This window comes from Leptodactylus fuscus, chromosome 6 (assembly GCF_031893055.1).
Source record: "Leptodactylus fuscus isolate aLepFus1 chromosome 6, aLepFus1.hap2, whole genome shotgun sequence".
Taxonomy (NCBI): Eukaryota; Metazoa; Chordata; class Amphibia; order Anura; family Leptodactylidae; genus Leptodactylus; species Leptodactylus fuscus.
The window spans coordinates 13994610-14008012 of record NC_134270.1 but is presented as its reverse complement, the minus strand read 5'-3'; the positions used below and the strand labels follow the sequence as shown (position 1 = coordinate 14008012).

At 49.6% G+C, this 13403-nt stretch overlaps 1 protein-coding gene across 1 annotated transcript in view; it reads left to right on the top strand.

The window, feature by feature from the left end:
• The window catches only part of UTP18 (UTP18 small subunit processome component), a 31904-nt gene that overhangs the window by 4736 nt on the left and 13765 nt on the right, over positions 1-13403 (top strand). Inside the window, exon 4 of the mRNA XM_075279382.1 lies at positions 271-366. Within this exon, the coding sequence (XP_075135483.1) occupies positions 271-366 (96 nt within the window). The remainder of the gene's footprint in view (positions 1-270; positions 367-13403) is intronic.

The window sequence follows — 13403 nt, the reverse complement described above, 5'->3', positions numbered from 1 at the left end:
GTGTCTCCTCCCTGAGAATGGAGCTCCAGTGTCCCTGCATGGCCAGTGCTCCATTCACTTCTGTGGAGACTGCTGGAGATTACAGGCCCAGCAACCCCATAGCAGTCACTACGCAACAGTCAAGCAAGTACGCTGTGGCTCCATTCACCAGGAGGCTTTAGGGGGATTTTCGGTCCCCCCCTTCTCCTGATCGCTGGGGGACCTTGTTCCTATATGTATGTGCCATGTTTAAGTGAGTTTGGACGTGACCTTCAGTCTTTGTATTTGCAGCATTAATATGACCCATCGCTATAGGAAAGACGTGATGAAAGGTAAAGCCGAGGCGACGCTCAGCAAGGAGAAGCTCCAAGTCCGACTACAGCAAGAGTAAGGGGTTAATATATGGTACATCTCTGGGCCTGTGTGCGGGTCATGGGTAGGGGGCTATGTATAAGAAGGAGTAAAGGGTTAATATATAGAGATGAGCGAACACTAAAATGTTCGAGGTTCGAAATTCGATTCGAACAGCCGCTCAATGTTCGTGTGTTCGAACGGGTTTCGAACCCCATTATAGTCTATGGGGAACAGATACTCGTTAAGGGGGAAACCCAAATCCGTGTCTGGAGGGTCACCAAGTCCACTATGACACCCCAGGAAATGATGCCAACACCTCTGGAATGACACTGGGACAGCAGGGGAAGCATGTCTGGGGGCATCTAACACACCAAAGACCCTCTATTACCCCAACATCACAGCCTAACAACTACACACTTTACACACTCAATACCACCTCTCTGACAGTAGGAAAACACCTTGAAACATGTGTATTTGGCACTTGCAGTGAGGAGAGCTTGTCACCAGCAGTGAATTTGGCCCTTGTAGTAAGTTGAGGTTGGCACCAACATTTGTTTTGAAAATCAGGGTGGATTGAGCCTCTAACCAGCAGAGTTTGGGCAAATTCATGGTGGAGGGAGCCTCTAAAAACCCCAGTTTGGACCAATTCATGGTGGAGGGAGACTCTAAAAACCCCAGTTTGGACCAATTCATGGTGGAGGGAGCCTCTAAAAACCCCAGTTTGGACCAATTCATGGTGGAGGGAGCCTCTAACCAGCCCAGTTTGGACCAATTAATGGTGGAGGGAGCCTCTAAACAGCCAAGTTTTGGGAAATTCATGGTGGAGGGAGCCTCTAACCAGCCCAGTTTGGACCAATTCATGGTGGAGGGAGCCTCTAAACAGCCCAGTTTGGGCAAATTCATGGTGGAGGGAGCCTCTAACCAGCCCAGTTTGGACCAATTAATGGTGGAGGGAGCCTCTAAACAGCCCAGTTTGGACCAATTAATGGTGGAGGGAGCCTCTAACCAGCCCAGTTTGGACCAATTAATGGTGGAGGGAGCCTCTAACCAGCCCAGTTTGGACCAATTAATGGTGGAGGGAGCCTCTAACCAGCCCAGTTTGGACCAATTAATGGTGGAGGGAGCCTCTAAACAGCCAAGTTTTGGGAAATTCATGGTGGAGGGAGCCTCTAACCAGCCCAGTTTGGACCAATTCATGGTGGAGGGAGCCTCTAAACAGCCCAGTTTGGGCAAATTCATGGTGGAGGGAGCCTCTAAAAAACCCAGTTTGGACCAATTCATGGTGGAGGGAGCCTCTAATTAGCCCAGTTTGGACCAATTAATTGTGGAGGGAGCCTCTAACCAGCCCAGTTTGGACCAATTAATGGTGGAGGGAGCCTCTAACCACCCCAGTTTGGGCAAATTCATGGTGGAGGGAGCCTCTAACCAGCCCAGTTTGGACCAATTAATGGTGGAGGGAGCCTCTAACCAGCCCAGTTTGGACCAATTAATGGTGGAGGGAGCCTCTAACCACCCCAGTTTGGACCAATTCATGGTGGAGGGAGCCTCTAACCAGCCCAGTTTGGACCAATTCATGGTGGAGGGAGCCTCTAAACAGCCAAGTTTTGGGAAATTCATGGTGGAGGGAGCCTCTAACCAGCCCAGTTTGGACCAATTCATGGTGGAGGGAGCCTCTAAACAGCCCAGTTTGGGCAAATTCATGGTGGAGGGAGCCTCTAACCAGCCCAGTTTGGACCAATTAATGGTGGAGGGAGCCTCTAAACAGCCAAGTTTTGGGAAATTCATGGTGGAGGGAGCCTCTAACCAGCCCAGTTTGGACCAATTCATGGTGGAGGGAGCCTCTAAACAGCCAAGTTTTGGGAAATTCATGGTGGAGGGAGCCTCTAAAAAACCCAGTTTGGACCAATTCATGGTGGAGGGAGCCTCTAATTAGCCCAGTTTGGACCAATTAATTGTGGAGGGAGCCTCTAACCAGCCCAGTTTGGACCAATTAATGGTGGAGGGAGCCTCTAACCACCCCAGTTTGGGCAAATTCATGGTGGAGGGAGCCTCTAACCAGCCCAGTTTGGACCAATTAATGGTGGAGGGAGCCTCTAAACAGCCAAGTTTTGGGAAATTCATGGTGGAGGGAGCCTCTAACCAGCCCAGTTTGGACCAATTCATGGTGGAGGGAGCCTCTAAACAGCCCAGTTTGGGCAAATTCATGGTGGAGGGAGCCTCTAAACAGCCCAGTTTGGGCAAATTCATGGTGGAGGGAGCCTCTAACCAGCCCAGTTTGGACCAATTAATGGTGGAGGGAGCCTCTAAACAGCCAAGTTTTGGGAAATTCATGGTGGAGGGAGCCTCTAACCAGCCCAGTTTGGACCAATTAATGGTGGAGGGAGCCTCTAACCAGCCCAGTTTGGACCAATTAATGGTGGAGGGAGCCTCTAACCAGCCCAGTTTGGACCAATTAATGGTGGAGGGAGCCTCTAACCACCCCAGTTTGGACCAATTCATGGTGGAGGGAGCCTCTAACCAGCCCAGTTTGGACCAATTAATGGTGGAGGGAGCCTCTAAACAGCCAAGTTTTGGGAAATTCATGGTGGAGGGAGCCTCTAACCAGCCCAGTTTGGACCAATTCATGGTGGAGGGAGCCTCTAAACAGCCCAGTTTGGGCAAATTCATGGTGGAGGGAGCCTCTAACCAGCCCAGTTTGGACCAATTAATGGTGGAGGGAGCCTCTAAACAGCCAAGTTTTGGGAAATTCATGGTGGAGGGAGCCTCTAACCAGCCCAGTTTGGACCAATTCATGGTGGAGGGAGCCTCTAAACAGCCAAGTTTTGGGAAATTCATGGTGGAGGGAGCCTCTAAAAAACCCAGTTTGGACCAATTCATGGTGGAGGGAGCCTCTAATTAGCCCAGTTTGGACCAATTAATTGTGGAGGGAGCCTCTAACCAGCCCAGTTTGGACCAATTAATGGTGGAGGGAGCCTCTAACCACCCCAGTTTGGGCAAATTCATGGTGGAGGGAGCCTCTAACCAGCCCAGTTTGGACCAATTAATGGTGGAGGGAGCCTCTAAACAGCCAAGTTTTGGGAAATTCATGGTGGAGGGAGCCTCTAACCAGCCCAGTTTGGACCAATTCATGGTGGAGGGAGCCTCTAAACAGCCCAGTTTGGGCAAATTCATGGTGGAGGGAGCCTCTAAACAGCCCAGTTTGGGCAAATTCATGGTGGAGGGAGCCTCTAACCAGCCCAGTTTGGACCAATTAATGGTGGAGGGAGCCTCTAAACAGCCAAGTTTTGGGAAATTCATGGTGGAGGGAGCCTCTAACCAGCCCAGTTTGGACCAATTAATGGTGGAGGGAGCCTCTAACCAGCCCAGTTTGGACCAATTAATGGTGGAGGGAGCCTCTAACCAGCCCAGTTTGGACCAATTAATGGTGGAGGGAGCCTCTAAACAGCCAAGTTTTGGGAAATTCATGGTGGAGGGAGCCTCTAACCAGCCCAGTTTGGACCAATTCATGGTGGAGGGAGCCTCTAAACAGCCCAGTTTGGGCAAATTCATGGTGGAGGGAGCCTCTAAAAAACCCAGTTTGGACCAATTCATGGTGGAGGGAGCCTCTAATTAGCCCAGTTTGGACCAATTAATTGTGGAGGGAGCCTCTAACCAGCCCAGTTTGGACCAATTAATGGTGGAGGGAGCCTCTAAAAAACCCAGTTTGGACCAATTCATGGTGGAGGGAGCCTCTAATTAGCCCAGTTTGGACCAATTAATTGTGGAGGGAGCCTCTAACCAGCCCAGTTTGGACCAATTAATGGTGGAGGGAGCCTCTAACCACCCCAGTTTGGACCAATTCATGGTGGAGGGAGCCTCTAACCACCCCAGTTTGGACCAATTCATGGTGGAGGGAGCCTCTAAACAGCCCAGTTTGGGCAAATTCATGGTGGAGGGAGCCTCTAACCAGCCCAGTTTGGACCAATTAATGGTGGAGGGAGCCTCTAAACAGCCCAGTTTGGGCAAATTCATGGTGGAGGGAGCCTCTAACCAGCCCAGTTTGGACCAATTAATGGTGGAGGGAGCCTCTAAACAGCCAAGTTTTGGGAAATTCATGGTGGAGGGAGCCTCTAACCAGCCCAGTTTGGACCAATTAATGGTGGAGGGAGCCTCTAACCACCCCAGTTTGGGCAAATTCATGGTGGAGGGAGCCTCTAACCAGCCCAGTTTGGACCAATTAATGGTGGAGGGAGCCTCTAAACAGCCCAGTTTGGGCAAATTCATGGTGGAGGGAGCCTCTAAACAGCCAAGTTTTGGGAAATTCATGGTGGAGGGAGCCTCTAACCAGCCCAGTTTGGACCAATTCATGGTGGAGGGAGCCTCTAAACAGCCCAGTTTGGGCAAATTCATGGTGGAGGGAGCCTCTAAAAAACCCAGTTTGGACCAATTCATGGTGGAGGGAGCCTCTAATTAGCCCAGTTTGGACCAATTAATTGTGGAGGGAGCCTCTAACCAGCCCAGTTTGGACCAATTAATGGTGGAGGGAGCCTCTAAAAAACCCAGTTTGGACCAATTCATGGTGGAGGGAGCCTCTAATTAGCCCAGTTTGGACCAATTAATTGTGGAGGGAGCCTCTAACCAGCCCAGTTTGGACCAATTAATGGTGGAGGGAGCCTCTAACCAGCCCAGTTTGGACCAATTAATGGTGGAGGGAGCCTCTAACCACCCCAGTTTGGACCAATTCATGGTGGAGGGAGCCTCTAACCAGCCCAGTTTGGACCAATTCATGGTGGAGGGAGCCTCTAAACAGCCAAGTTTTGGGAAATTCATGGTGGAGGGAGCCTCTAACCAGCCCAGTTTGGACCAATTCATGGTGGAGGGAGCCTCTAAACAGCCCAGTTTGGGCAAATTCATGGTGGAGGGAGCCTCTAACCAGCCCAGTTTGGACCAATTAATGGTGGAGGGAGCCTCTAAACAGCCAAGTTTTGGGAAATTCATGGTGGAGGGAGCCTCTAACCAGCCCAGTTTGGACCAATTCATGGTGGAGGGAGCCTCTAAACAGCCCAGTTTGGGCAAATTCATGGTGGAGGGAGCCTCTAACCAGCCCAGTTTGGACCAATTAATGGTGGAGGGAGCCTCTAAACAGCCAAGTTTTGGGAAATTCATGGTGGAGGGAGCCTCTAACCAGCCCAGTTTGGACCAATTAATGGTGGAGGGAGCCTCTAACCAGCCCAGTTTGGACCAATTAATGGTGGAGGGAGCCTCTAACCAGCCCAGTTTGGACCAATTAATGGTGGAGGGAGCCTCTAAACAGCCAAGTTTTGGGAAATTCATGGTGGAGGGAGCCTCTAACCAGCCCAGTTTGGACCAATTCATGGTGGAGGGAGCCTCTAAACAGCCCAGTTTGGGCAAATTCATGGTGGAGGGAGCCTCTAAAAAACCCAGTTTGGACCAATTCATGGTGGAGGGAGCCTCTAATTAGCCCAGTTTGGACCAATTAATTGTGGAGGGAGCCTCTAACCAGCCCAGTTTGGACCAATTAATGGTGGAGGGAGCCTCTAACCAGCCCAGTTTGGACCAATTAATGGTGGAGGGAGCCTCTAACCACCCCAGTTTGGACCAATTCATGGTGGAGGGAGCCTCTAACCAGCCCAGTTTGGACCAATTCATGGTGGAGGGAGCCTCTAAACAGCCAAGTTTTGGGAAATTCATGGTGGAGGGAGCCTCTAACCAGCCCAGTTTGGACCAATTCATGGTGGAGGGAGCCTCTAAACAGCCCAGTTTGGGCAAATTCATGGTGGAGGGAGCCTCTAACCAGCCCAGTTTGGACCAATTAATGGTGGAGGGAGCCTCTAAACAGCCAAGTTTTGGGAAATTCATGGTGGAGGGAGCCTCTAACCAGCCCAGTTTGGACCAATTCATGGTGGAGGGAGCCTCTAAACAGCCCAGTTTGGGCAAATTCATGGTGGAGGGAGCCTCTAACCAGCCCAGTTTGGACCAATTAATGGTGGAGGGAGCCTCTAAACAGCCAAGTTTTGGGAAATTCATGGTGGAGGGAGCCTCTAACCAGCCCAGTTTGGACCAATTAATGGTGGAGGGAGCCTCTAACCAGCCCAGTTTGGACCAATTAATGGTGGAGGGAGCCTCTAACCAGCCCAGTTTGGACCAATTAATGGTGGAGGGAGCCTCTAAACAGCCAAGTTTTGGGAAATTCATGGTGGAGGGAGCCTCTAACCAGCCCAGTTTGGACCAATTCATGGTGGAGGGAGCCTCTAAACAGCCCAGTTTGGGCAAATTCATGGTGGAGGGAGCCTCTAAAAAACCCAGTTTGGACCAATTCATGGTGGAGGGAGCCTCTAATTAGCCCAGTTTGGACCAATTAATTGTGGAGGGAGCCTCTAACCAGCCCAGTTTGGACCAATTAATGGTGGAGGGAGCCTCTAAAAAACCCAGTTTGGACCAATTCATGGTGGAGGGAGCCTCTAATTAGCCCAGTTTGGACCAATTAATTGTGGAGGGAGCCTCTAACCAGCCCAGTTTGGACCAATTAATGGTGGAGGGAGCCTCTAACCACCCCAGTTTGGACCAATTCATGGTGGAGGGAGCCTCTAACCACCCCAGTTTGGACCAATTCATGGTGGAGGGAGCCTCTAAACAGCCCAGTTTGGGCAAATTCATGGTGGAGGGAGCCTCTAACCAGCAGAGTTGGGGGAAATCAGGGTGGAGGGAGCCTAGTATTAGCAGAATTGTGCAACGCTTATGGTGGATGAGTATGAGGATGCGGAGGAATTGGAGAGGTTGAGTACAGACATGGAGTTTCATGTTGGGGTGCTTTACACAGGTGGGCACAAAAATGACGGCTCTACCCAGTGGTGGTTCATTTTTATCAAAGTGAGCCGGTCGGCACTCTCAGCTGACAGACGGGTGCGCTTGTCAGTGATGATGCCACCGGCTGCACTGAACACCCTCTCAGATAGGACGCTGGCGGCAGGACAGGACAGCACCTCCAAGGCATATAGGGCAAGTTCAAGCCACAGGTCCAACTTCGACACCCAATACGTGTAGGGCGCAGAGGGGTCGGAGAGGACAGGGCTGTGGTCGGAAAGGTATTCCCGCAACATGCGCCTATACTTCTCACGCCTGGTGACACTAGGACCCTCCGTGGCGGCACTTTGGCGAGGGGGTGCCATCAAGGTGTCCCAGACCTTAGACAGTGTGCCCCTCGTTTGTGTGGACCGGTGAGAACTTGGTTGCCTACTGGAGGAACTGCCCTCCCTGCCGCCAACGTCACATGCTGGAAACATCTCCATCATATTCTGCACCAATTGCCTGTGGCAAGCATTGATGCGATTGGCCCTCCCCTCTACCGGAATAAAAGACGAGATGTTGTTTTTATACCGGGGGTCAAGGATAGCAAAGATCCAGTACTGGTTGTCCTCCATGATTTTGACAATACGCTTGTCGGTTGTAAAGCACCCCAACATGAACTCAGCCATGTCTGCCACAGTGTTAGTTGGCATGACTCCTCTGGCCCCACCGGAAAGTTCAATCTCCATTTCCTCCTCATCCTCCATGTCTACCCATCCGCGCTGCAACAATGGGACGATTCGAAGTTGCCCGGAAGCCTCCTGTATCACCATCACATCATCGGACAACTCTTCTTCCTCCTCCTCCTCCTCCTCCATTAAACGCAGTGAAGCGGACAGATGTGTGGACCTACTCTCCAGCTGTGACGGATCGGATGCTATCCCTAACTCCTCTGTGTGATCTGAGTTATCCCTGATGTCAATCAGGGATTCTCTCAGAACACACAAGAGCGGGATTGTAAGGCTCACCATCGCATCCTCAGAGCTCACCCTCCTTGTGGACTCCTCAAAGACCCGTAGGATGTCACAAAGGTCTCTCATCCATGGCCACTCATGGATGTGAAACTGAGGCAGCTGACTTTGTGGCACCCTAGGGTTTTGTAGCTGGTATTCCATCAAAGGTCTCTGCTGCTCAACCACTCTATTCAACATCTGAAACGTTGAGTTCCAGCGTGTGGGGACGTCGCACAAAAGCCGGTGTTGTGGCACATGCAGGCGTTGCTGGAGAGATTTTAAGCTAGCAGCGGCTACTGTCGACTTGCGAAAGTGGGCGCACATGCGCCGCACTTTCACCAGTAGCTCTGGAACATTGGGGTAGCTCTTTAGGAAACGTTGCACCACTAGGTTGAAGACGTGGGCCAGGCATGGAACATGTTGGAGTCCGGCAAGCTCCAGAGCTGCTACCAGGTTCCGGCCGTTATCACAAACGACCATGCCTGGGCCCAGGTGCAGCGGCTCAAACCATATTGCCGTCTCATCGAGGAGGGCATCCCTCACCTCGGAGGCAGTGTGCTGTCTGTCCCCCAAGCTGATCAGCTTCAGCACAGCCTGCTGACGTCTACCAACGCCAGTGCTGCAACGTTTCCAACTCGTAGCTGGGGTCAATCTAACAGCGGAGGAGGAGGCGGTGGCGGAGGAGGAGGCGGAGGAGGAGGCGGTAGAAGAGGAGGAGGAGGGGGGTGTTCTTCTCGTGTCCCTGCCAGGAATGTTAGGCGGGGAGACGAGGTACACCGGGCCAGTTTGGGAAGCAGTCCCAGCCTCAACTACATTCACCCAGTGTGCCGTCAGTGAAATGTAGCGTCCCTGTCCGCATGCACTTGTCCACGCGTCGGTGGTCAAGTGGACCTTTGTGCAAAGCGCGGAACTAAGGGCCCGCCTGATGTTGAGTGACACGTGCTGGTGCAAGGCGGGGACGGCACACCGGGAGAAGTAGTGACGGCTAGGGACGGCATAGCGAGGTGCCGCAGTTGCCATCAGGTCCAGGAAGGCGGGAGTTTCAACAAGCCGGAACGCCAACATCTCCTGGGCCAGCAGTTTAGCGATGTTGGCGTTCAAGGCTTGCGCGTGTGGGTGGTTAGCAGTGTATTTCTGCCGCCGCTCCAATGTCTGAGAGATGGTGGGTTGTTGTAAAGAAACGCCTGATGGTGCCTTTGATGGTGCAGGAGAAGGAGATAAGACAGGACCAGGGGAGGATGAGGTAGAAGTCAACAAAGTGGCGGAGGCAGATGAAGTGGTGTCCTGGCTCGTCCTCTGGAGTGCATCGCCAGCACAGTCAGCAGTGGCAGAGGCAGAGGCAGTGGCAGTGGCGTGAACGGCAGTCGGCCTTTGTCCTGCCGTTGCTGCCTGCCACTGATTCCAGTGCTTGGATTCCAAATGACGGCGCATTGAAGTGGTGGACAGGTTGCTCTTCTCAGAGCCCCTAATCAATTTCGAGAGGCAAATTGTGCAGACAACACTATATCTGTCCTCGGCGCATTCCTTGAAAAAACTCCACACCTTCGAGAAACGTGCCCTCGAGGTGGGAGTTTTTCGGGGCTGGGTACGAACTGGAACATCTTGGGAGATTCCGGGTGTGGCCTGGCTTCGCCTAAGCTGCTGACCTCTGCCTCTGCCTCTAGCTACCCTTTTTGGTGCTGCACCTGCCTCAACATCCACACTACTTTCCCCGCTTGACATCCCCCCTGTCCAGGTCGGGTCAGTGTCCTCATCATCCACCACTTCCTCTTCCAACTCCTGTCTCATCTCTTCCTCCCGCACAATGCGCCGGTCAACTGGATGCCCTGACGGCAACTGCGTCACATCATCGTCGATGAGGGTGGGTTGCTGGTCATCCACCACCAAATCGAACGGAGATGGAGGAGACTCTAGTGTTTGAGCATCTGGATACAGATGCTCCTCTGTTAGGTTCGTGGAATCGTGACGTGGAGAGGCAGGTTGAGGGACAATGAAAGGAGCGGAGAACAGCTCTGGGGAGCAGGGACAGTTTGGGTTATTGTTCTGTAAAGCTTCGGAATTTTGGGAGGAAGGAAGACAAGACTGTTGGGTAATAGGAGGAGAGGAGGCAGAGTCTGACTGGCTGCTGGACAATGTGCTGTAAGCGTTCTCTGACAGCCATTGCAAGACCTGTTCCTGGTTCTCGGGCCTACTAAGGTTTGTACCCTGCAGTTTAGTTAATGTGGCAAGCAACCCTGGCACTGTGGAGTGGCGCAATGCTTGCTGCCCCACAGGAGTAGGCACGGGACGCCCTGTGGCTTCACTGCTACCTTGCTCCCCAGAACCATTCCCCCGACCTCGCCCACGGCCTCGTCCACGTCCCTTTCCGGGAGCCTTGCGCATTTTGAATTCCTAGTTAGAAATTGGCACTGTATACCAGTAGTAAAAATTGTGGGTGCACGTAACCCCAATATATTCTTTGAATTCCCAGTCAGAAACTGGCACTATATGGCAGTAGCAAGAAATGAGGGTATTTGTATTCCCAATATACTCTTTGAATTCCCAGTCAGACAATGGCACTGTATACCAGTAGTAAAAATTGTGGGTGCACGTAACCCCAATATATTCTTTGAATTACCAGTCAGAAACTGGCACTATATGGCAGTAGCAAGAAATGAGGGTATTTATAACCCCAATATATTCTTTGAATTCCCAGTCAGACAATGGCACTGTATACCAGTAGTAAAAATTGTGGGTGCACGTAACCCCAATATATTCTTTGAATTCCCAGTCAGAAACTGGCACTATATGGCAGTAGCAAGAAATGAGGGTATTTGTATTCCCAATATACTCTTTGAATTCCCAGTCAGACAATGGCACTGTATACCAGTAGTAAAAATTGTGGGTGCACGTAACCCCAATATATTCTTTGAATTCCCAGTCAGAAACTGGCACTATATGGCAGTAGCAAGAAATGAGGGTATTTGTATTCCCAATATACTCTTTGAATTCCCAGTCAGACAATGGCACTGTATACCAGTAGTAAAAATTGTGGGTGCACGTAACCCCAATATATTCTTTGAATTCCCAGTCAGAAACTGGCACTATATGGCAGTAGCAAGAAATGAGGGTATTTGTATTCCCAATATACTCTTTGAATTCCCAGTCAGACAATGGCACTGTATACCAGTAGTAAAAATTGTGGGTGCACGTAACCCCAATATATTCTTTGAATTCCCAGTCAGACACTGGCACTATATGGCAGTAGCAAGAAATGAGGGTATTTGTATTCCCAATATACTCTTTGAATTCCCAGTCAGACAATGGCACTGTATACCAGTAGTAAAAATTGTGGGTGCACGTAACCCCAATATATTCTTTGAATTACCAGTCAGAAACTGGCACTATATGGCAGTAGCAAGAAATGAGGGTATTTATAACCCCAATATATTCTTTGAATTCCCAGTCAGACAATGGCACTGTATACCAGTAGTAAAAATTGTGGGTGCACGTAACCCCAATATATTCTTTGAATTCCCAGTCAGAAACTGGCACTATATGGCAGTAGCAAGAAATGAGGGTATTTGTATTCCCAATATACTCTTTGAATTCCCAGTCAGACAATGGCACTGTATACCAGTAGTAAAAATTGTGGGTGCACGTAACCCCAATATATTCTTTGAATTCCCAGTCAGACACTGGCACTATATGGCAGTAGCAAGAAATGAGGGTATTTGTATTCCCAATATATTCTTTGAATTCCCAGTCAGACAATGGCACTGTATACCAGTAGTAAAAATTGTGGGTGCACGTAACCCCAATATATTCTTTGAATTACCAGTCAGAAACTGGCACTATATGGCAGTAGCAAGAAATGAGGGTATTTATAACCCCAATATATTCTTTGAATTCCCAGTCAGACAATGGCACTGTATACCAGTAGTAAAAATTGTGGGTGCACGTAACCCCAATATATTCTTTGAATTCCCAGTCAGAAACTGGCACTATATGGCAGTAGCAAGAAATGAGGGTATTTATAACCCCAATATATTCTTTGAATTCCCAGTCAGACAATGGCACTGTATACCAGTAGTAAAAATTGTGGGTGCACGTAACCCCAATATATTCTTTGAATTCCCAGTCAGAAACTGGCACTATATGGCAGTAGCAAGAAATGAGGGTATTTGTATTCCCAATATACTCTTTGAATTCCCAGTCAGACAATGGCACTGTATACCAGTAGTAAAAATTGTGGGTGCACGTAACCCCAATATATTCTTTGAATTCCCAGTCAGAAACTGGCACTATATGGCAGTAGCAAGAAATGAGGGTATTTGTATTCCCAATATACTCTTTGAATTCCCAGTCAGACAATGGCACTGTATACCAGTAGTAAAAATTGTGGGTGCACGTAACCCCAATATATTCTTTGAATTCCCAGTCAGACACTGGCACTATATGGCAGTAGCAAGAAATGAGGGTATTTGTATTCCCAATATACTCTTTGAATTCCCAGTCAGACAATGGCACTGTATACCAGTAGTAAAAATTGTGGGTGCACGTAACCCCAATATATTCTTTGAATTACCAGTCAGAAACTGGCACTATATGGCAGTAGCAAGAAATGAGGGTATTTATAACCCCAATATATTCTTTGAATTCCCAGTCAGACAATGGCACTGTATACCAGTAGTAAAAATTGTGGGTGCACGTAACCCCAATATATTCTTTGAATTCCCAGTCAGAAACTGGCACTATATGGCAGTAGCAAGAAATGAGGGTATTTGTATTCCCAATATACTCTTTGAATTCCCAGTCAGACAATGGCACTGTATACCAGTAGTAAAAATTGTGGGTGCACGTAACCCCAATATATTCTTTGAATTCCCAGTCAGACACTGGCACTATATGGCAGTAGCAAGAAATGAGGGTATTTGTATTCCCAATATATTCTTTGAATTCCCAGTCAGACAATGGCACTGTATACCAGTAGTAAAAATTGTGGGTGCACGTAACCCCAATATATTCTTTGAATTACCAGTCAGAAACTGGCACTATATGGCAGTAGCAAGAAATGAGGGTATTTGTATTCCCAATATATTCTTTGAATTCCCAGTCAGACAATGGCACTGTGTACCAGTAGTAAAAATTGTGGGTGTATATAGCCCCAATTCTATTGCTAGGGGACTTGCAGGGTATTTCTGGGGTGAAGGTGGGGGGGCACACCGTTGGAACGGGTATCGGGGTATATATCGGGTATACGGGAATACACTGACAGTGTATTCCATTCAG